Consider the following 25,981-nt stretch of genomic DNA (forward strand, 5'->3'; position numbering starts at 1 on the left):
TAATATAGTGATCAGGTAGACGCACACAGAGAAAAGAGAGAGAGATAGACGTACAGAAAATGAGACAGGGACAGAGATAAAAAGAAGAAAGAAGAGATAGAAAGATAGACAGATAGATAGATAGATAGATAGATAGAGAGAGAGAGAGAGAGAGAGAGAGAGAGAGAGAGAGAGAGAGAGAGAGAGAGAGAAAGGAAGTGTGTGTATGTGTCTGTGTGTGCAAGAGAGAGACAAATAAACATACAGACAGAGAGATAAGCAGAAAGTGAGAGAGAGGGAATGAAGGTCACTTAGATAGACGGAAACACAAAGATATATATATATATATATATATATATATATGTATATATATATATATATATATATATATATATATATATAGAGAGAGAGAGAGAGAGAAGCAGAGAGATGGTGAGACAACCAGAAAGATATAGAGAGAAGAAGCGAGAGTGAGAAAGAGACAGATAGAAAGAGAGAGAAGCAGGAAGAGAGAGTTTGTGAGAGAGAATAAGAAAGGAGAGAGTGAGGGAGAGAGAGAGAGAGAGAAAGAAAGAAAAAAAAAGAAAGAGAATGTGTGGAAGATAAAAAAGATTGTTTTCCAGATGTAATTCTTAACAGAAGTAGGCTAACCCTGTTATCACGATGAAAAAAAAAACCCACCTCGTTTTCATTCATCTCTTTTGATAAGACACCCCGGATGAAGGCAGTCCTTTCCTGCTCGATAACAACTCACTCATTATTCTTCCGCCTTCTTTAGAAAAGGCCGCTACGAATCGTACAAAACGCAGGATGAAAGCATGAAAGAGTATTGTGAGAATGATAATAAGGACCAATGCTTATTTATTTAGAAGATAAAATCGCGATCTGTCGAAAAGGTAATCGAGTCTCAGTTTCAGTCTTAAACACTTGCGTGTATAGTCACACTTAATGTCTATTATACGGTGAAACACTGCATGTGATAACCACACACACACACACACACACACACACACACACACACACACACACACACACACACACATCTGTTGCTATTTCTTAAGCGATATTAACAGTTTGAAACGCTGTTTTTTGTATTTGATTTCGTTTACTTAAGCGAAGAGGGAGTTACCCGCCTTTTTGTTTGCACAGATACGCGTCGTTCCTTTCATTGACGCGGCTTATTTATTTCTTTTTTTAATATTAAATTTCTAAATATTTAAATATGTTGACATGCCTGAAAGTTATCCATAAAAACGCGTGTTTCGAGCTATTAGTTGTAGTAAGCCTTGCCAAAAAGTTTAGCCATTTATTATTTCCTTATTCCATGGAGTTTCAAAAATAATATTACACGAAAATAATCTAGACACTGGTTGATAAATATATATTTGTTCTTTTTTTTCGTATATTTGTATAATAATTTTATTTGCATACACTCCCCCAGTATATATAAAACTAAAAACATCGACCCTCTCGTCAGTGACCACACCTCCTGAAAAAGCCTGCCTAATTCGGGCGAAACGTCGAGCCTCCGGTCTTCCGCTTCCTTTTCACATCATAACGTCGGATTGTATCCATTTTAAAATTAACACACACACACACACACACACACACACACACACACACACATATATTCGTTTGTCCTTCATGGCTATTATAGTTGTGTCATCAGCATATATATCCATCTCATAGACAATTTCAACAGGTAGATCGTTTATGAATATCAGGAATATTACAGATTCAATGAGCAATATCTGAAGCATTCCCGCATTAACATTATGCTGTTTGTATGTACGTCCGTTAAGGGCAATCTGGAGTTTTCATTTTTATGGGAAGTATCTAATTATGTTTAGCTTTCGTCTAGTAATAACGTAAGATTTCATTTTCATTAGGATCTCTTCATGCCTGGGTTTTACAAAGGGTTTATATGCATTAAGGACTGCCTTCTTAGTTGATTTGAAGATAAAGTAATTAGAAAGGCCAGGTTATATCACTTATTTAGCCTGCATGCAATAATTCAGCGCATCATTGTTGTGTTTGTTAAGTAAAATAAGTACTATGAAAAAGCACCTATCTGTTGAAAATAGTTTGATGTGAATTGCTACTAAAATGTGCCACCTTTTGATACATGGGAGTATGGGAGTTTGTTAAAAATGTAAAAAAAAAAAAAATTAAAAAAACACGTTCTATTTTGGTACTTCTTGATTTCTTTCAAATTTCGAAGGTTCGCGAAGTAATTTATTTGTTTTTAACTAAATATTTCAATGGTTGACTTGCTTATAAAAAAACGAAATGCACTCTAGTGGATTTAATTTCGTAATTAAATTATTTGTTAAAATGATCTTATTTTTATTAAATTTACTCTTAAATTATTGTTGAGAGTGACGGGTTCAAACTTTCATAATAATTCCTCGTCGCCAATGTTGTCACTGACAAAAAGTTCGAGATCCTTTATTTTCTTCGTCTGCAAAAATGTGGTTCCGTGAGCCTCCGGAAGAAAGGTACAATCGGTATTTATCATACATTAAGCAGAAAACTAAAGGCTACAAATATAGAGTGTGGTTATACGTCAGTTCGACTACAAAGTGCCACGACTTGTACATAACTGAGTGCTAACGCCGAGAGACATATTCTCCCGTTTTTATAATAAAATAATTATTATCCGTAGGGTGGACACACTGCAACATTTATGTCGTTTCATGTTTATTTGAGTAAATAATAGATTAATAAATAAAATAATAAAATATAGTAAATACTTTAATAATCATATAAATATGAAAGGGTTGCGTTTGAAGGTTGTGTCACTGTAGTGTATCGAAACAGTATATGTAGTAAAATAAATAACGATTACAATATTGAAGAAATTGCAATAATTTTCAATTACACATACTTATATCCAAATATAGTGTGTCACCAAAAAATGTAAGTGTATGAATTTCCCCCAAAATTTAAAGAATATATATTTTTTCATGACAGAACGGAAAGCGTAAACACCTCGACTGTAGCTACATTTGTTTGTGTCGGCGCTGGAAGTCCCGCAGTCGAATTGGTTCGCATATTTGTTTACTCATTTTCCAGATACTAGGTTTTTAATGGAATATAATTATATTTATTCATACAAATATCAATAAAAATATAAATAAGATAATCTCTATATATATACATATATATATATATATATATATATATATATATATATATATATATATATATAAGGCAAAATATGTGTGTATGTATGTACACGTGTATATTTGTGTATGTACCGTGTATATTTGTGTATGTACCGTGTATACTTGTGTGTGTATATGTGTATTGGGGTGGAGAGGGCTCCCGTTAGCCGTGGTGAAGGCAACCTTTCTAGGAGAAGCAAATCTCTGATTAAAAAAAACATAAAGCGGAAAACCAGTACCCGCATTAAGCTGGTCTGCAGTTTAATTTGTTGCTGGCTATCTTACCCTTGCTTGTTGCTGGATCTCAACATTTTGAACCGAGAGAGAGAGAGAGAGAGAGAGAGAGAGAGAGAGAGAGAGAGAGAGAGAGAGAGAGAGAGAGAGAGAGAGAAAGTTAGCTGTCGTAAAAAGCTAAGACTCTGTAACATCAGATACTCCCTCAGGCATTTGGGCTCATGGATTTTAAATGTCTGAGGGAGTGGCACTGCATTATGTATGTCCGCTTTTTGTGTATGTATGCAAAAGGCTTTTTCGCCGTGATTCTCGGTCGGCTCGCTCCTTCTTAAATTTTTTTATATCGCGTCTAAATCATAATAACTACGACTTAACAACGGGGTTCGCGTGTGTATTTAATTTGCCCGACTTTTACCAGCTCGCCGCGTCTTCGAAAAGCGAATGAGCAGGCTTGCAGCGCAAAACTAGGTCAGACACCAAGCCATTTCCTCACACCTGTTTATTTCGCTTTATAAACGTTCACATAACACCCTTACCAGTTCCTCTTCCCTCGTGGCCGAGATGGTTAGGATCCTGGCTTTTTTCCCCCTTTCATTTCCATCTACGCGTCAAAGCTTCCGAGTTCAATCCTACCTTCCTACTAAAACGGTTTTTTACACCTCCAAACACCCGGCCAACGTTTTTTTTTTAACACAGGCACATTCACACACCCGGGCAACGCCGAGTACCCCTCGCTGGTAATATATAAAATGTAAAAATGTGATAAAAAATATTAAAGGCACAAATGACTCTTTATTTTACAATTTAAATGCTTTAATTTTTATTTTCATATCGAAGGATACCAAATTATTAATTCTTTTTTAAACTATCAAAAAATATAAAAAAATATATCATTTTTTTTTTAATAAAAAAAAAATGCATTCTGGTAGAATCTACCTAATTTTATAAATGTTTTCCAGGCTTGTTTAATTGTGTTTAGATGTACCCACTAAATGTCAACGTTTATAAAAAAATATATAGTAAACGGCCAATTTGGCTCGTCGGGTTGCGGAGAATATACATCCTAAAATTCATAATGACCGTGTTATGAAACTATTTTTTGAATAAAATAAAATGAATATTTCATACATATTTGCATCCCCTAAACGTAAACATTTACTAAAAAGTGATGTGCACATGTTCTCCACCGCGTTGACGAAAATATATATTCCGAAATTCATAATGATTCTTACTTTAAGAGATTATCGTATACATACACGCTTATATATATATATATATATATATATATATATATATATATATATATATATATATACTAGCTGTACCCTGCCACGCGTTGCTGTGGCTCAAATTGGCGCAATGGAAAAAGTTCCAAAATGAGAAAAAGCATGTTTCTTATAGGTTTAATTTTCCATTTTGCATGGGTACACAGTTTTTGTTGTTCCATTTTCTTAGCTGATATAGAGATTTTCCGGTTTGGTGACTCTTGAATACGTAATATAAATTGTCCGTGTGAAAAAACAGTCAGTGTGTAACTGTAAGGCCCACAATTATAAAGATTGTTCCCCGTGCTTTGTTGATGGTTATTGCAAATGACAATAAAATTGGAAAGTTCAATTTCCTAAAGTGTAATGATGTATCCGGTGGAATCATAGGAATGCATGGAATGAATATATATTCATCTGTGAAAGGTCCTGTTAAGATTGTTGTTTCTATGATATTGTTTGTTAATTTTTTTTTACTGCAAGCTATGTGTCATTGCAAAGCTTGGATTGGTTTATATTTCACAACATGATAATTAGTACACCAAATTTCAGTTGCAATACATGCGGTGGCATCCCTGGCAAATATAGCTGTTGGATAATTAACCACTTTATCTGCTTTCACAACAGTGTCGATGGATTTGTATTTGACTACCTCACTTGGAATTTTACATTGAATAATAGCGTTAAGTTCATGGGCATCTTTGTATTGACCTGCAAGAATAGCTCATTCACTCAGTCAAATGGAATTCTCATAATTTGAATATCTGCAAAATCATTTTAAACTAACTATTCTTTTGATGAAATAAAATTACAGAAATTACAGAAGTTAAAAGTCAAAGAATTTTGCCCTTAACTCTGATCAGCTGGCACTTTCTCGTACCCAATTTCCTACAAGTGACGCAAAAGTTTTTGTGCAGATCGAACAGTCTGCAACTGTACATGCATATTTTGAGTTAAGTTTAATAGCTTCACATGGAACAAAAGTAGAGTATTTGAGGCAAGCATTTATTTCATCTGCTGGTGTTGATTGAAGAATAACAGGTAACATTTGTCTGAAATCTCCTGCAAGCAATATTACTGCATTCCCAAATGGTCTGATATTGCCACGCAAATCTTGCAAGGATCGATCAAGAGCCTCAAGTGATTTTTTGCGTACCATTGTGCATTCATCCTAAACAATAAGTTTGCATTTCTGCAATATTTTTCCCCATATTGGATGTTTTGGAGATGTCGAACATGAGATTTTTGAAAAATGAATGTTTTAAAGTAGAATAAATAATTCTTCTACTTGGCAGCAAGGTCGCAGGTATTCCTCGTGCAGCAAGGGCTAAGGCTATGTCATTTTGTTACCAAATGGCTGCCAAAATCAATTTAATTAAAAAGGTTTTACCAGTTACTTCTGGTGCTGTTCAAGGTAGCAGTAATTTCCAAATAACTTCTATTCTCACAGTCAGTAAATTAGGTGACTAAAATAGGATTTATCCATGTTTTGACAATGCCTTATTCACTGTAATTAATTTAGGAGACTAAAATAGGATGAGGGATTAGAGATGGACAGATAGATAGGAAGATATATAGATAGGAAAGAGAAAGTGAGAGGAAAATAGAGAAAGAGAAGGAGATAGAGAGATAAAGGGATTGATAGATAAACAGAGAGAGGGGAGAGTTAGAAACAGAGAGGGATGAGACAGAGAAAAGGAGAGAGATAGAGGGAGTTAGAGAGAGAAAGGGGCTCAAAGAGAGATGGAGAGGGTGATATAGAGAGAAATATAGATTGAGAGAGGGAAAGGGAGAGATGGACAGAGAGAGATATTAAGAGAGGAAGAGAGAGGGGGAGAGAAACAGAAGGTGAACTACACTTCACCGTTTGTTTCCTCGTTCAGTAGAGAAGAAATCTTTCGAGATTGAGGCAATTTTAATGTTTTGTTATTATCCAGAGTACCTCTTTTTTTTGGGGGGGGGGCTAGATTTTCATCACATTAGAACCTGACCGGGTTATCTGTACTTTCACTTAACAAATTAATAAAAGAAAAACATATTGTAAAATTTGAATTTAACATGAAAATACTATTTTAAAAAATAGCACGATAACATAAGTGCATAAGTGCCACTTTAGGTACTCCCTGGGCGTTGAGTTCCATGGCGACCAGCATAATTATTTAATGGTCGCTCCCTTAGTCCCCCCCTAGCTAAGGCTAATGCATGCGCACGTAACATTTTTTTTTTTATTTACTGACGTTGGCTTAGTAACTAAACGATTTATTGATAATTTCGTAACCCTTAAACGCATGCCGAAAGATTTAAATTGGTTCATTATTGTTGTAATGAAAAAAAAGTTTCATTCAACACAAAACCAAAAACACATATTAATGATAAATGATTTATTATTGTATTCATTGTGAAGCGAGGTGCTCGCTGGGCAAAACAACAAACAGCTCACTTAAAATTAATTTTTCAAAAAACATTAATAAGAAAATAAATATTTAGAAAAATTAATTAAACACAAATAATCAGACTTAGCTTGTTATAATAGGTGTGAATTTATTTGCCCTGGTGTATCACACTCGTGTTATTTTTAGTCCGAAAATAAAGAAGAAATCCTTCCCGACTGGTCAAATGTTTTTGGCGATAAGTTGGGATTAAACGATAAATTAATTTTGTTTAGAAAATTCGTTCGGGTAAGGAGCGGCGTGAATAGATCAGAAGAATGTCTTTTCTTTTTTGTGTGGTTTCACCATTGGAAACAGGACAGGGTGTGTCGCGCACGAGCGACAGAGCGTGTCAGTAACGCGTCTTATTCCGCTGGGGTGCTCGAGCAAAAAGAGGGCGAGAGACTCCTCGAATTTGGCGCCACGGCTTTTTTTTTGTCTTTTTCTTGGAGCTCTCCGGAAACGGTGAATGTTCAATGTCACTGTCAAAATTAGTTCCGGGGTCGACGCTACAATTGAAATTTACTAATTTTTAAATAAACAAGTAAAAAAAAAATTTAAAAAATAGTTGCTTATGTACGCATAAAAAACTTTTTTGGGTTTGTATTACTGTACACATAGATTCGAAAAAGTTGTCAAAAAACAAATATATAACAAATAAATGTTATCAAAGGCAAGATAAGTTACTTTTCTGCCAAACTGGATATATTTTTGGTGTTTTTATTCAATTGTTATATATTTGTTTTTTGACAACTTTTTCGAATCTATGTGTACAGTAATACAAACCCACTTTTATTTTTTTTAGATTAGGTCCACCTTGGAATCACCCCCCCCCAACCTCCAAATCTTAAGAACAGCTTCCGGAATAAACGTCACTTTTGGAGGGGGGCTAATAAACACCATTGGGAGGGATATGAAAAAAAAAAGTCGATTAAAGTCGTCATTTAAAAAGAAATTTAAAATCAAATGTTTGTAAAAGTGAGAAATTATTAATAAATGTTTAGTAACATTTTTCGGTGCTAATGCAGAGAGTTATCCGCGCTATTTTTTAAATCGTGTTTTTTTTTATTCCAACCAATCTTATATCGAAAAACAAAACAAAAAAACTCAAAAAGGAAGCGACAAACCTTTTTGGCCTCATATAATAAAGAAAAAATATGTAAATTAAAAAATTTGGAAGATAAACAAATTAATTATGTTTGTTTTTTTTGTACTTACTAAACAGAAAATGAAATCTTTCGTCAAGTCGTGGTTGTGAAATGAATCGAACCGGAAGTTCAGTTTTATCAACAGAACAGATTCGCAGATTTATTTTATTTAATATTTTAATTTTAATAATTCGCGAGGTAAATTTATTTTAATAACATAAAAGCATACCTCGACTCTAAAAATGGGTTGTCTGAAAATTTCAAATAAATTGGTAACGTAGAAATATGGTTTTATTCGTTTAGAACGAACCAACTTTACATTTTTATATATATAGATATATTACTTAATTTATATAATAAGCAGAATCCACGAATACGTGGTTCATACCGACATACAATTATCGCCAGAAAAAAAATTTAAAAAAAACATAACTTTATGTATAAACTTACAAACTGCTCGGCGTTGACCAATCGTAAAATACGCTTAAATATGATATTTTAATTTATGCAGATTTCGTATTTATTATTATAAAATTGTCTATTGATTATCATATTGTACCCAATATATAATAGTGATGATTTCAAAAGTAAAATTAGAAAAAATGCCAACGCTGCTCTAAGTTGGAACCGAAACAACGACATTCAGCGCTCCAGCCTTCGTCGTTATCATCTGAGCTATCGTCAGAAAGGTTAATAACTAATCGAGTTCAAGCTAAATATGTATATGTACGCCTACTCAGAAGTAAGTCGATTTACTCCTGCCAAAGTCAACTTTTTTTCAATTTTGATCCCTTATCCGCTAATTTTACAGGTACAAAACTAAGTCTAAAGGGTTTCCGAGGTCTAAATACACTATATATCAAGTTTTAAGTCTGTACACCAAATATTCAGAAAGTAATTTGGTAGAGACGTTTTGTACAAACACAAAAAAGATCACTTATATATATATATATATATATATATATATATATATAGAGAGAGAGAGAGAGAGAGAGAGAGAGAGACAGACAGACAGACAGACAGACAGACAGAGACAGAGACAAATCATATATATATATGGAGTTTTATGCTAGAACGTTTTATTCTAAATTCTACAAAATTATGCACAATGTCGACACTGTTCATTAAAGAATTAAACGTAATCTATAATATAAATATCACATGTCTGTTAGTATATGTGTGTGAATGTATGTGTGCTTGTCTCGCTAAAACTTTCGTCACATATTACCAACACTGACAAAGTTGGTATTGTTTGAGTGCTCAGTCTCTTGGACGACGAATATCCAAAATTTGGCCAAAAGCATTCATTTTTTTACTTTCAACTGGGTCTTTTTTTTACAAGGAGGGGTCACTTTTATCGTCGACATTTTTACAGTCATCAAACGTTTTGCAATGATTAGCCTGATTTCGAACGTCGTCAACGTCGTTTGTCCTGGTGAGTGTGACGACTAAACTGTTCGCTTTATTTTTCCCTTTCTTTTCCCTCTTAGCATTACAAGTTCGAGCCTGCCTGTCTGCCTGCCTGACTGCTTACTACTTTTTTGCGCTCACACGGGTATTTGCTGCTATTTTCATTCTTTTTTAGAGGTTGCTTAATTAAGAAAAAAAGTCTGTTAAGGGCTCCATTGCTCAATACATTTACCATAAGAGCTCTCTACACCCGGGCAACGCTGGATACTCCCGCTAGCCTATTATATAAATCTCAAACCTCGGTTTTTTTATTTATGTGTGTGCATGCGTATGTCCGCAAAAAACTTTCGACAGACGCGACGAACACTGACAAAATTGGTATCGTTAGAAAGATCGGTCTCTCGGATGACAAACATCAAAAATTGGCCCAAAACATTAAGTCTGTGCCGATTAACTGAGCCGTTTTTCCAAGGAGAGGTCAGTTTTGCATAGACATTTTTGCAAAGTCACCATGTGCCTTGCAATGACTAAACTTATTTCGAACGCCTGCAACGTCATAAGTTGCCGTGGGCTTTTAAAAAACTTCTTTTCCTCTTATGCGTGACAGATTTAAGCCTGCCTACTTTTTTAACACCTCTCTCAACCCGGGCAACGCTAGGTATCCCCGCTAGTCTAATATGTAAAAGGCAAAATGTGTGTATGTGTTTGTATGACTGTCAAAAACTTTTCTCAGTCGCATCGGACATCGCTCGAATAATATGTGAGAATTAGCAAAAACGATTAATTATTTCGTATATAAATAAACGTTTATAACAAGGAAAGGTAAAAAAAAGTCGTTTCTTTTTAAATGACTTCGACAAGTACGCATGCACGTCAGGCGTTCTTTCTTGTATTGGTTTAAATAAAAAAAAAAACGACAGCGTCGTAGAGCAGTGAGTAATGAGGTCGCGTCATAAGCTTTAAGTTCGAACCCACGTAACCGTGGTCTTTTTATTTTTGATTACTTTTTTCTTATTTTGAGGCTTATATAATAGGATTTTTTTCTTTTTAAAACAGAAACTAAATTATTTTCAAGTTCGCTTAAACTGATTTTCACGTACTTCTTTTTCTTGCCGATTACATTTTCGTTTTTTTTTCTTCGCACCTCTCTCCACCCGGGCTGCGTCTGATTGTTTTTCTGAGGGTTGCTCAGTATCCTTACTACATCACGCCTCGACACCTGGGAAACGCCGAGTACCGATGCTAGTAGTTAAATGAAACCAACAATCTAATTAAAAACCATAAACAATAATTAATTAATGAACGCTCGTTTTTCATGGGTATATGGAAGTAAATCTTTATGTAGTCGGTCGCATATCCACGACTGAGTATATTAAAAAGTTCTTTAATAATTTTTAAATAGGAAATTTAGGCTTTTAATATCAATGTCAGAGCTTGAAAACCTCAACTTTATATATATATATATATATATATATATATATATTCAGGCAAACATTATTAAAAATAACAGAGATACCTTGCTTAATGATTCTTTTTTTCATTTTTTCGATCTTTCATAAGATTTTTTTAACTTCAAGACGGAAGGTATTTACATCATCATTTATCATTCTAATTTTTAATCGAGTTTTTTATCACTCGTAAATGTATATTTTAATCGACTTTTCATTTACTCTCTTTATCATTAGTAACTATATATTTCACTTCTATTTTTAATATTTTATCTCCACCTGATGATGATTCAAGAAAGAATCGAAAGCGCTCGTGCGAACCATGGAACATTTGTAAATACCTTCCATCTTGAAGTTAAAAAAATCTTACGAAAGATCGAAAAAATGAAAAAAAGAATCATTAAGCAAGGTATCTCTGTTGTTTTTAATAATGTTTGCCTGAATGAAAGAATGCTGCCTAAATACACACACACACACACACATATATATATATATATATATATATATATATATATATATATATATATATATATATATATATATATATATATATGTACGAGGGATGGTTGAAAAGTAATGCTTTCCTATTTTTATACCGCCCGAATAGATTAGAGGAGATTGCAAATTGCACTGTTATGATAGCTGAATTATACTTTCATACCCTAAAAGTTTCATTGTTTTATTGTTCAAGTCTGTTGTAAATATTGACGGTGTGAAATTCTAAGAAAACAACCTCTTCTTTGGACGTACGCCAGAAGCAGAGATGCGTCGTTGAATTTCTGGTAAAAGAGCATTGAGAATACTGATGACTATGTAGAAAAATAAATACTGGAGCACAAAAGGTCGTCTGCTTTAATGGTACCACTTTCGTCTTTGTAGCTCTTCTTTTTTTTTGTTAAAAATAGGAGGCTTTACATTTTGAACGATTCCAGTATGACAAAGCACGCACCGGGCGCATTACAGCGCATTAAGAATGGTGGTGACTATGTAGAAAAATAAATTCTGAAGTATTTTTGATTTAATGATTAGACTCACGCCTTAGTAGCTCTTCAACATTTTGAATTAAAACAAATATAAGACGTATATGTATACATAGAGAGGGTGTGCACATGTGTGTATGAGATGTATGTGTCAGAGAGAGAGAGAGAGAGAGAGAGAGAGAGAGAGAGAAAGAGAGAGAGAGTGAATTGCTTTTAATTTAAAGACGATACTTACTATTCCGGAAGTCGTATCCTCCAATCAACTGAACTAGTATCTGAAAATAAAATAAAATGTTATTAATAAAGATCACATTATTGTTAAAATGTGGCGAGCCCCTTCTGGCCGGGAACAAAATAGTATATCTATTCTGCTACTGCACTTCATTATTTTTGTCCTCGCTCATGCGGTGGAAGAAATTGTGGAGGAAATTTTAATTTTTGTCTAGACCAAAAGTTCCTCTTTTTTGTGGGTGGGGTTGGGGGAGGGCTCGATTTTTCTCTTACATTGTATAACCCTACCTTAGCCTTCATAATAAGGCAAGCAAATACAAACTTATGTGAAAAAATACCGGAAAATATATTAATCTCGTGAGAATTTGGAAAATAAAGGGAAATAAAGACATGATGATTGAAAAAAAAGGAAGATTGGTAGAGAATAGATTGAATATCTATCTATCTATCTATTTATCTATCTATTTATCTATCTATTTATCTATCTATCTCAACTGTTCTATAATATAATTCTATAAACGGCTTCCTCCTCTCAAAATGAAAACACATATACAATAGAATCCCGGGAAACAGCATTAACAATTAGTAACAAAATACAGAACAGTATACAATATACATGTATATAATCAAATAACTTTATAAATAACACCGTAAGGTGGGGCAAATATCGTAACCAGAGGCCGGAAAAAACATTGCATTCCACATCGTAACCTGAAAATAAAATATAGTAGGGCCACCATATCCCGGTGTTCTACTGTGTTGGTTATTACACAAACCTGTAAAGGGCTAAGAAGGATGGAAAAAAACTGAAAAGAGGGAACACTCAGAGCGCCGAGGGAACACTAAAACCTTGGAGTGTTTTATAATCACTTAAACTTCAGAGAAGACCAGCAGTTGTGGCCAACAGCTGTTCTGATAGTGCAAAATAATTTACAACGATTATCAAAAGAGACGGCGGGTTTGGGAAATATAGAGAGTATAATTATTGCTGAACTTTTAGGGAACACTACTGTTCATTATCAGTGAACTGGCTTGTTCTGAAAATTTATAGGGAGTAAATACAACTACTACTACTACTATACTACTACTACTACTACTACTAATAATAATAATAATAATAACGATGATAATAATAATAATAATAATAATAACAACAACAAGTGGTTCCGACATTAACTAGAAACGGTAGCGGGAAATGAGGACGTACAGATTTTCTGAGATTTCATGGTTCAGTGTGGTCGAGAGATAACTCACAGGAAACTGGATGTTGTAGTTGATCAAGAAATGACACATTATTGATGTGGTTTGTCCGAGCGACATTAACTAAGCAGGCAAGAAAAATGAGAAACTACGGAACTATCAAAAACTGAGGGTAGAGCTTGCTAGATTGTGTAACAAGAAAACTTCCATCGTACCAATCATCATAGGTGAGCTTGGCTCAATTTCAGGCGATCTTCAGAAATAGTGTAATTCATTGGCAATTAAGTACAACATCACCGTACTCCAGAAACCAGTTCTGCTTGGCGCAGGAAACATCCTATGTCAGGTGCTTTCCATCTAATTGACTCTCTGAACATGCTCACTAAAAACTCCTCTTTAGTGAAAAATTTACCAGTGTAAAGCATCACAACACCGTGAAGTTAACTAAAATAATAATAATAATAATAATAATAATAATAATAATAATAATAATAATAAGGAACAACAAGTGCGGGCCAGACAAAAATGCTGAAAAGGCAAAACATGAAACACCACATGGAACCAAGAACACTGAAACTGCATATCTATAAGTTCTCTAACCCAACCCTACCCCCATTGCCACATCACCCCAAAAGAGCGAGACAAATAACCAAAAGGTCAAGGAGTAGGGAAAGACCGATGAATTGACCAGACCTAAGCCGAATAAGTCCGAAGAGAACTGGGACCGTGGAGAGGCTTGGCTGCCAGCTAAAAAACCAATGGCAAAAAGCTGTTGCGATAATTCAAATTTATTTGCAAATGTTATCGAAAGAGGTGGAGAGTACTAGAAACCTGAGGAGACTTATTGTCACTCAGCTTCCAGTGAACGCCACAGGGAAAATATCTCTGTGAAAGCTCCTTGTGAGCCAATAATAATAATAATAATAATAATAATAATAATAATAATAATAATACAGAAGTAAAACTTTTTTAAATGTTTAGTTATGCAAGAAGAATATCTTAAGAGATATGCAAAAGTTTATGAAATTTTAAATGAAATCAAAGTGGAATAAATAAATGGTAATGGTTTTGACCCAACGAGTCACGCATACGTCTGCTACTTATATATAAGCACCATTTTTATTATTATTATTTGTATGAAAAATAAAATACCTCGAAACTGTACTTGTTTAGATTTTAGTATAGTCTAACATTGACAGGCAACATGAATCGGAACAAGTACACAAGTCTGCTGCAAAGTAGGTGAGCTCTCTCTATCTGACTAAAAAATTTTCACACCTCCCAGTATCCAATATACCTATAAATCAAATATTCGCTCATGTATGGAGTATTGTTGCCACATCTGGGTGTGTGTGCTCCAACCCTCATTCCACAAGGAGAAAAATAAAAATTCTAACCTAATAGATCCCGCACTGTCTACCAAACTCCAGCCTCTGTCTCATCGGCGTAATATATCATTGTGTTTGGTTTATGAATACATTAAAAGAATGCACTTTGTTGAACATACTACACGCACACCATCGCAAGATAACTCTCCAAATCAATTTGATTAACAGCAGAATCACACCCCCTTAGTGTAGATATCTCCAAATTCAAGAGACCTTAATACTCTAATAGCTTCTTTTTATCGAACCGATTGCCTTTGGAGTTCCTTTCCGGTTGCTCATTTCCTAAACGATACTAACATGTGGAAAATTAAAATGTAACCTGAACAAATATCTTGCTATAAAATTCTCCTATTTAGGATGTTCCAATCAACTAAACTAGTCGTATCCTGAAAAATGTAAAAGTGATCGAGTTTGTTTATTGCTTTGTCAATCTATAATATAAATCTCACCTATCTGTTTAAATGTATGTATGTATGTATGTATGTATGTATGTATGTAATACGGTACAATCACGTTGACACACCGGTCCCCGTCAGATCACCGAAGTTAAGCAACGTTGAACCTAGCCAGTACCAGATGGATGACCATTTTGAAAGGTTAGGCGCTGTGTGTGCTTTCCGCTTATCTCGGCATTGTTTCCAGTCGTCCTGAACCTCCACTTGCCACTGGTATTCAACAATGTCGATTTCAGGAGAGGTGTGGTTGGATTTTGCGCAACTCTTTCCACAAAAATTTCACGCGTAGGCACCCTTATCATGGATATCCATAGTCTGTCAAGACTGAAGGAAACCGCCATGTATGTATGTATGTATGTATGTATGTATGTATGTATGTATGTTTGTCAGGTCATGTCATGTGCTACTGGTACCATGTAACCCAGTACTACCTGCCTCATCGTCGGTTCACCGGCGACTAAACTGGTTCCCCCACCAGACTTGTTTGGTGAGGAGGGCGGCTAGTCTCCCTGAAGGATTAAAAACAAGACCTTCCAAAGGGCGAATGAACTCTTTTTCTGGGTCAACGGCCAACTAGCACCGTGTATATTTGTGTGTGTGTATATGTGTATTGGGGTGGAGAGGGTTCCCGTAAGCCGTGGTGAAGGCAACCTTTCTAGGAGAAGCAAATCTCTGATTTAAAAAACCATAAAGCGGAAGACCATTACCCGCATTAAGCTGGTCTGCAGTTTAATTTGTTGCTGGCTATCTTGCTCTTGCTTGTTGCTGGATCTCAGCATTTTGAACCGAGAGAGAGACTTAGCTGTCGTACAAAGCTAAGACTCTGTAACATCATATTTGTATAGATACTCACTCAGCCATTTGGGCTCATGGATTTTAAATGTCTGAGGGAGTGGCACTCGTCTGACAAGACGTTGCAATCATCATCATCATGTATGTATGTATGTATGTATGTATGTAACCCAGTACTATTTTCCTCATGGTCGGGTCACCGGCGACTAAACTGGTTCCCTCATCAGACTTGTTTGGTCAGGAGGGTGGCTAGTCTCCCTGAAGGATTAAAAACAAGACCTTCCAAAGGCCGAATGAACCCTTTTTCGGGGTCAACAGCCAACTAGCACCGTGTGTGTTTGTGTGTATGTATGTGTGTGTTGGGGTGGAGAGGGCTCCCGAAAGCCGTAGTGAAGGCAACGTTTCTAGGAGAAGCAACTCTCTGATTTAAAAAACCATAAAGCGGGGAACCAGTACCCGCATTAAGCTGGTCTGCAGTTTAACTTGTTGCTGGCTATCTTGCTCTTGATTGTTGCTGGATCTCCACCACATTTTTAACCAAGAGAGAGACTTAGCTGTCGTACAAAGCTAAGACTCTGTAATATCATCTGTGTATAGATACTCCCTCAGGCATTTGTCTATTAAAATGGTCCTGTGGCGATGGAAAAGTTGTAACGCGTGGAGGCTTGAAATGCTTGAAGCATGTAATAATTGATCTCAACGACCGTCTTCAGTGTCATGCCTGCTTGAGCGTGTGAATTCACCGGTAGGACTGTCGTACAAAGCTAAGACTCTGTAACATCATATTTGTATAGATACTCCCTCAGGCATTTGGGCTCATGGATTTTAAATGTCTGAGGGAGTGGCACTCGTCTGACAAGACGTTGCAATCATCATCATCATGTATGTATGCCTAATACACGTTGACACACTAGTTCCCGTCAGATCACCGAAGTTAAGCAACGTTGTACCACGTAGTACCAGATGGGTGACCATGTAGAAATTCTGGGCGCTGTATATCCTTACCGCTTATCTCGGTATTGATTCCAGTCGTCCTGAACCTCCACTTGCCACTGGTATTCAACAATGTCGACTCAGGAGAGGTGTGGTTGGATTTTGCGCAACTCTTTCCACAAAATCTCACGCGCAGGCACCCTTACCGTGTATATCAATAGTCTGTCAAGATTGAAGGAAGCCTGTTTTATGTATGTCTAAAACTTTCGACAGACGCGACAGATTTTCACAAGATCGGTATCGTTTTGAAGCTCGGTCTTTCGGGCGACATATATCGAAAAATTGACTAATAACATTAATTCTTTCACCTTTAACTGGCTACTTTTCTACAGGGAGGACGCTTTTTTCGCCGATATTTTAAAAAGTCATCCTCTCTTCTCGGTTGCCTTAATTTAAACTTTCACTACTTCCGGTTTAGCGATGGATGCAACGGCAAAGACGTCACGTATTATTTACACGTTCTTTTCCTCCTCGACGGTACGGGTTCGAGCCTGCCTGCCTACTACCATTTTTTTTCTCAATACACACCTCCAAACACCGGGCAATAACGGCCACCTAGGCTAATAGTAAAATAAAAAACAGCATGAAAGACGGTGGAGTCAAATAGTTGTTACTATGTTGAAATGTTTATGTGTAACCTAGCGTCCACATCGGTTGATTAATCGGTTGATTAACTGATCTTGAAAATCGGTCATAGTAAAAATTTTAACGGAATTAAATTATGGATCTGCCGCTCTTTGGTAAAAATAATAAACATACAAAATGTCGCGTATGTTGTTTAATCATCCATGTCATTAAGGTTATGCTTTTAGTCGAATTTGTTTGCTAGTTCGTCACTATGTTTCTTTGTGTACAGCTTCGCGTACCCATCGCTTGTCCAATCGTAACCAAACGTGGTTAGTCATCGGTCGTGGTTTAACTTATATTTTATTTAATTCTGGGTTATCTAGATCAAAGGTCGTAGTTCAGATGATCGAAAAGGTCAAATCACATGTAACGTATGACTCTGTAATGTAACGTTTCCCAATTCTTAATATTGTTTATATCTATATAGAAGACGAAACTAAGACGTTCGTTGGAAGTTTACTTTTTATTGTCTACTAGTGTATATATCCAATGTTATTAGGGCCAGCATGAATTATAGCGATTTGCAGATGACTCATTTAGCCTATGGATTAAATCTCTCTGGGTCATCTAAAGCGATGAGATACTTGGGCTGTGACAAGCGGCAGCGTGATATTATCCTTAATTAAATACATCACATATGAGAGACTAATATTATATTAACTAATTACTATACTATCTGATTAGCAATATATAAATCGACACAGCGAAGAGAAACCTCAAGGATGGGCATTTCACTTTTGGTGATTATCAAAGCTTATCTTTCGTTTATTACAGCATTATTGGCAATCTGCTCTCGCTACATCCATTGACAGACTGGTAAAGAAACTGAGGTTTAAGATCAATCTCGATATCGCTGACGTCATGTTTTATGTCCTAACGTCTGGTCTTTTACTTTATTTTAACCTTTTTGATCTTACATAACATCTTTTATTGTTTATTTTCCGTAGAAACTTGTTCATTTCTAAATCTTCATGATAATATAACTCGTAAAAATTATGCCTTGCAAGTGTCGGCATTTGATATTCATAGACTAGGTTGGTGCAAAAATAGTGTAGTTTTATTTTTTGACGTGCAACTTAAAATAATCATAACTGCTTTCATAATAAACTTTATTAATCGAAATAAGAACCATTAGAATCGACACATTTTTGCTAACGAGAAACAAGCTTATTCATCCCATTAGCATAGAAATCCGGAGTTTTGGAAGCGATAAGGCCGATTCGGCATCATCTCGGCTTTTGAAGCATTTTTCGCGCAGGAAGTTGTTGAGATGCTTGAAAAGGTAATAATCGGTGGGGGAGAGGCGCGGTGAATATGGCGCCTGAAGCAGAGTCTTTTAGCCAATTTCGTTCAGCTTCTGCAGGGTCAGTTGAGCAACATGCAGGCGAGCGTTTTCATGGAGGCAGAGATAATGCCGGTAATTAACAATTACCAAGATTAACACTAGCTAATGTAATCGCTATGCGACATAAGGTAATCCATTATGTAAGTGTAATAGGCCAAAGTCTTACATGGCCATAACTCGTTTATATTGTTTGAATTATTCACAAAGTTATGACATGCAAACGTTGATAACTAAAAGACGATAAATCTGATGAGATTCAAAAAGCATCGGAAAAATCACAATTTAAATTCCATCAAAATTTCGAACAGAACGAAGCATTTCAAATTCCCTATCACTGAAGATGCGGGACTTCATTGCTACTATTTGGGCTAAATACAGAGTCTATATAATGAACAGAATCGTACGACTTTTTCCGTTTCCGTAATCTTGATCTTTGAAATAGATATCCAAAAATTGAATCAGTTCTAAGTTAGACTGTGATCGATATGTTCACCAAGTTTCCTGAAGATTGGTCAGACAGTGCAGAGCGTAGATTGTAAAGAATAAAACAAGCGAACTTAATCGAAAACATAAATTCCACTTCTGCAGAAGTAAAAATAAGTTATTTTACTTCTATTACGACTTACTTACTTGGAGTAGTCACACGGTCCATCATCAAAGATTTCTTTTTGAGATCAACTTGTGGTGTTCTCTGGAGTCTGAGTGACGACAAGTCTTCCCAGATTCTCAATACTTTCGACTTCTTTCGATAACCTTTGCAGATGAATTTGTGTTATCGCAACAGCCGGTTACCATTGATTTCTCGTTGCCGGCGACCATTGGTCTTCACTTGAATTTGAGTGACAATAATCCTCCCTAAGGTTCCATTCCTCTTTGCACTCACCCAGCGGAGGTATGGCTTGTGCTTTCCCCCTTTTGGTTTTTCCATCCTCTTGACAAGTACTCCTGCTGGTTTGTGCTTGTACCATTTATCTGTGTGTTCAGTATATAGTTGTTTGCATAATGTTCAGTGTACTGCGTTCACCACATGGTCATGTCTATTCTTATATTCTTTTTGAGAGTTGATCGTGTCGATTTTTGTATTCTTTTTAGATAGTTTGCTGTGTAAGAAATTCACATATAGTTAAGAGAGAGAGAGAGAGAGAGAGAGAGAGAGAGAGAGAGAGTGAGAGAGAGATCGAGATCGGTGACTTGTCCAGTTAATTATGAATTACAGCTGCTTAAACAACTATAAAATGTTTTTGCCAAACATAACTCAATCCCAGAAAAAAGTTATTGTACTATATATGGGATTAAAGCGTATAGGAAATGTATTTAAGGAAACAAACATCAGTTCACTATTCATGGTTACAAACTCGATTAAAGAATATGAACTCTGTAGCGAAGATAATGAAAAAATATCAGCCAGTGAGAATATTCGGGCACGAGTTGTAGCTATCATCTAGTACAGGGGGAACGATAAAATTGTCGCCCTAGAAAAGACGGCATAATTCCATTTCTGTTTAATAAAAACCGGCTTTCTTTTTTTTTTTTCTTGCAAACTATCGACTAGCTGGCAAGTTGTGTACGAATCCCAAGAGCGATGGGATTCTTCTATTACGTCTGAAAGTGACACAATGTTCAACGAGCGAGATCGGAGATGCGCCGATGTACAACTCATGCTCTCTACGAATCCAAGCTATGACAACAGGACCATTGCTAGCACCCTCAAAATGCATTACTGGATTGTCACAAATAGCAGGGACGAGTGAGGGTGACGAAGACAAAGTTTCAGTAACGCACACACATACACACACACACACACCACACACACACACACATATATAACAAAACTGGTAATTAGTAAAAACCTGGAGAAAATGCTCAGTACTATTGCAGAGCAAATATATTTTTTATTACCGTTTTATCTGCTTAGTTACACATGTTTCGGTTACTGAATCATATCAACGATCCAGTAACTTCATCAAACTTTAACAGAAATCTGTTAAAGTTTGACGAAGTTACTGGATCGTTGATACGATTCAGTAACCGAAACATGTGTAACTAAGAAGATAAAACGGTAATAAAAAATATATATAATTATTTTCTATAATAATTAAATGCCTAAAGACACTAGTGTTTCATCCTTTCGGGAATCTTTAGTGCAGGGTGTCACGATTAACACCAGTCGACAGATTCGAGCCCGGCAACACGAGCCCGGCGACACGATTAGCACGATCATAGTTGAATTCCCTTTTTTAATTATAGACTTTTGAAAAGTCAGCTTATGCAAGTGGTAAGTCTTATTTCTATTTAACAATTTTAGTTAAGGCTTTTTTTTTCATTCTTATATAGTTGATTTCTCTTTTGTAATTATAAACGTTTTAGAAGTCGGATTATGTAGATGGTAAATCTGCGATATCTATCTATCTATCTCTTTCTCTCTCTCTCTCTCTCTCTCTCTCTATATATATATATATATATATATATATATATATATATATATATATATATATATACACACTAGCAGGAAGACCCGATGTTGTCAGGGTTTGAATGATGATCAGCAAATGTTTCATATTCCTATATATTTATTGTCGTCGAAAGCGGTGAAATCGGCCATTTTTTTAAAATTAAATCGCTCGATTGCCTGCTCTAGTTGAAGACCTATCGCGGTGCACTCGCAGAATGATTCACATATCTCCTTTCAGCGACTTAGTCCACAATATGTTGTAGTCTACATTGCACTGTAGAGAACCTACTGTTGATTATATAAATTATTTTTATATATAACGGTTTGAATAAAAGCTTACAATGAAAAGTCAAGTATCACGTTTCAATTGTGTTCTAAACAGAAACATTCATTTCGAACGCGCTCCTGTCATATCAAAGAACCTATGATTTTACATGGCTGACCTTTTTCCTGAATCAGTCATAATGGCTTTAATTTAAGTTTAAAATAAAAAAGTCAAGTATCATGGTTCAGTGTGGTAATAAAAACTCTCAAACTCACTTGTGTTGTTAGGCTTTATGAGATGTTAAATTTGGTCCAAATTGTCTGCTCCTTATTTCATCGGATTCATTGTTCGATTATCTATTATCGATACTTATCAAGACATTCCGATACAGAATCTATCTAAGAACAGTGCCAGATACATGAAGTATCTTTGTGTGAAATTTTATAAAAATCGGCACATCCATTGCGGAGTCTATAGGGAACAAACTCACGCATACAAAGAGACGGACACACACAGACAAATTTCCTTTTATATATATATATATATATATATATATATATATATATATATATATATATATATATATCGTATTCCGAATTTTACTGGGTTTATATAATTGAAAATTCGGTAATCAAAATGAGATGACTTAAACTGTAAGCTACAAAATTACCATATTTCATAATTGAGCATTCATATATTGTTTTAACAAAATCAAGACATCAAGGAATAGATTGATAGCAATAAAGTGTATATTTCATTATTAGTTACAATTGTTTCAAGACTAATCGGACAAATTCAAACCTTATGTCGTTTGAAAATTTTCACAAGAACAGCCTTTCGTCAGACGTATTGAATAAAAACACTTCAACAATGAACAGTATGGAATACATGTTCCTTATGAGGAAAAACCTGAGAAAATATTTTATCTACATCTCATCCTTCCAAGCATGGAACTTGGCCTTCGGGCCAAGATCAAAGTGTAGTATCTGTTCCGGCAGATACTGCAAGCAAAGACCCTATGTGGGGGCGACCCCACAGATAAGACCTTGGTCAAGGTAAGGGCAACCCTTCATACCAATTGCCACTATCCAGCTCCCCTACTCTCCGGGGAGTTGGTCCCTATTTCCCCTTCACTCCTCACATTAAAAATCGGCCTCGTGCCTAATTTGCTCGGTGGGGGAGCAAATAAATACCTGGTCAAGATCAAAGTGTAGTATTTGTTCTTCAGATGCTGCACTTCCATTTCTTGTTCTCTTTCGGTGGAGGCAGGATCAGTCCTTCACGACTGAGACATTTTTTTATTTTTGTACCTATTCTCCACGTTAAAAAACGACCCTGGTGTCTAACTCTGTTCCGTGGGGAGGCATAGTAAATAGGTACATCTCATCCTTCCAAAGTATGAAGGATGAGATTTTGAATTTTATAAGTCAAATTTATTAGTGTGAATTGATTTCATCTCTTGCCGTTTGGAATGAAACCTATTGGTATGCAAATACACACATATTCGTTTTAATTTTATAGTGCAATGAAAGTGGAAAAGAAGCATTTAGCTTTGGAAATACCATGGCTTAAAGAGATTTGTCTCTCTTATTCTTTCCTTATTAATCTAATGATATAATAAAGTTGTATGTAACTTTTATTCCCCATTTTTATTTAATATACAGCAGAACACCGAGATACGTTGGCACCGGGGTAAATTTTTTTTAAAGGTTACGATATAAAATACGATGTTTTTCCGGCCGCTAGTTACAGTATTTTCCCCGCCTTACGGTGTTATCTATAGTGTTATTTGATTATATACATGTGCATTATATACTGTACTGTATTTTGTTACTAATTTTTAATATGTACTAAATAAAATTTTGCTTAGGTCCCGCCATAGAGCGACCTCACCTTACGATCCCAACCCGGAACGTATTAATGCCGTATCCCAGGGTTCTACCGTATTAAATTGATCCTCTTAACAGAGTTTAACTTTATCTATCTAGAAGTGTTTTCCTTTTTTAAAGATATATTCTCTTTTAACTTCATTTTATCTACCTCTCTCTCTCTCTCTCTCTCTCTCTCTCTCTAAATATATATATATACAGAGAGAGAGAGAGAGAGAGAGAGAGAGAGAGGAAAGGAGATGGGGTAGAAAAGATGGAGATAGATAGATAGATAGATAGATAGATATTATCTGCTTACGTTAGGAATAAAAAGAAGCAGTTTTATTTGACCGATAAAAATTTCGTCTTGAAAAGCTATTAAGCACGTCTTGCTGGAGCAACAAACAGAACGTTGTTTGGCCAGACGTTAATCTCGCGAGAAACATCAATACCGGCAATTCATTATGTCGATATGAATGTTATGACACCGGACGCACAGTTTGGTATCGTTCCTGGTATTTGGTATCACAGGTGTTTGTTTATCGGTGGCTGGTATGCCGAGGCGGAAATTGGCTGTCGGAACCCCAGTAAGAGTGCCGGTTGGTCGATAAAAAATCAGTGGGTTGATATAATCGGGAGGTTAGCGACTTTTGCAAGCCAATAAGTGGTCGACCTCATTTGTATTACTGGAATTATTCATACTACTATTCTCATTATGGTTCTCACTTTCACAAGGTTTCGGCCGATGTGACTACAGAGTGGTTAAGTTCATAAAAAGGTTCAGAAAAAATGCTTAAGAGACTATCTAAATTGTTAAGACTGCAAAAGAAAAAAAAAAACAACAACATGGATATATTCTAATATTTAGTTAGTTTTTTTTTTTAAGTGTAATATTTTTACAAAGGAAGTCACCACCAATCAAGGCTTGAAAGCCACTCGGGGATAAGGTTTAATGTGTGTCAGGGGGTCGGTAAAGACAACATAGTAATAATCGGTAGTGGTGGAAATTGAACAGAATTTGATTATTTAAGAAGACATCTCAACAAGAATTTGTTTGTATTGGACTTGAAAAATACTATATTGAAGTCAGAAGGGAAGTAGATCAACAATATAGAGTTCCACACACGAGCAATTTTAGGAAAAAACAAAATTAGTGGGTTAATGAAATAGATTATTTTCGACCCTTGTTCCATCGACGAAATGTTGCAGCCCTCTGCCTGTTCTACAAGTATTTTAATCGTGAATGCTTTGACGAACTACAGGCACTTTACCTCCTCGACGTAAACACCCCTGACAAACCCCAAAAGCAGCTAAATCCCACCCACACACAGAAGACATCCCTAGGTGTAAGAAAGCCTTCTACTTCAATAGTTTCTTCCCCAGAACTACTAGACTTTGGAACTCCCTTCCGGGATTCTACTTTCCATACTGTACTGGCATGCAGAAGTTAATGTGAAATGTGAACAGACATCTTGCTGCTCAATTCCCTTCATAGTGTCCCTGCAACTTATGTCCCCGATAGTAGCCCCCTACTTTGAAGTGGCACTATACTTTGTTTGGGGTGAAAATTGAATAAACATAATAAATAAAAAATCCATTACATTTGTATTATTGAAACTATTCATATTATTTATATTATTATTATTATTATTATTATTATTATTATTATTATTATTATTATTATTATTATTAATATTATCATTATTAATATTATTATTATCATTATTATTTATAATTATTATTATTATAATTATTATTATTATAATTATTGTTATTATTATTTTTATTATTAATATTATTATTCATATTATAATTATTTTTATTATTAATATTATTATTCATATTATTCATATTAATATTATTATTCATATTATCATTATTATTCATATCATTATTATTCATATTATTATCATAATTATTATTTTTATTATTATTAATATAATTATTGTTATTACTATTATTATGATAATTCATATTATTATTAATATTATTATTATTATTACTCATATTATTATTACTCATATTATTATTATTAATATTATTATTAATATTATTATTAATAATATTATTATTGTTGTTATTCATATTATTATTATTCATATTATTATTATTCAAATTATTATTATTCATATTATTATTAATAATAATGTTATTATTATTCATATTACTATTAATAATATTGTTATTATTATTCATATTATTATTATTATTATTGTTATTATTTATATTATTATTATTTATATTATTATTATTTATATTATTATTAATATTATTATTAATATTATTGTTATTATTCATATTATTA

At 34.9% G+C, this 25,981-nt stretch overlaps 1 protein-coding gene across 1 annotated transcript in view; it reads right to left on the reverse strand.

The window, feature by feature from the left end:
- The window catches only part of LOC145259932 (matrilin-1-like), a 185,512-nt gene that overhangs the window by 45,945 nt on the left and 113,586 nt on the right, over positions 1-25,981 (reverse strand). The window contains exon 2 of the mRNA XM_080117893.1: positions 12,296-12,335. Within this exon, the coding sequence (XP_079974019.1) occupies positions 12,296-12,335 (40 nt within the window). The remainder of the gene's footprint in view (positions 1-12,295; positions 12,336-25,981) is intronic.

The sequence above is a fragment of the Euprymna scolopes genome, chromosome 35 (genome assembly GCF_053919585.1).
Source record: "Euprymna scolopes isolate OS-2025 chromosome 35, ASM5391958v1, whole genome shotgun sequence".
In the NCBI taxonomy this organism is placed as follows: domain Eukaryota; kingdom Metazoa; phylum Mollusca; class Cephalopoda; order Sepiida; family Sepiolidae; genus Euprymna; species Euprymna scolopes.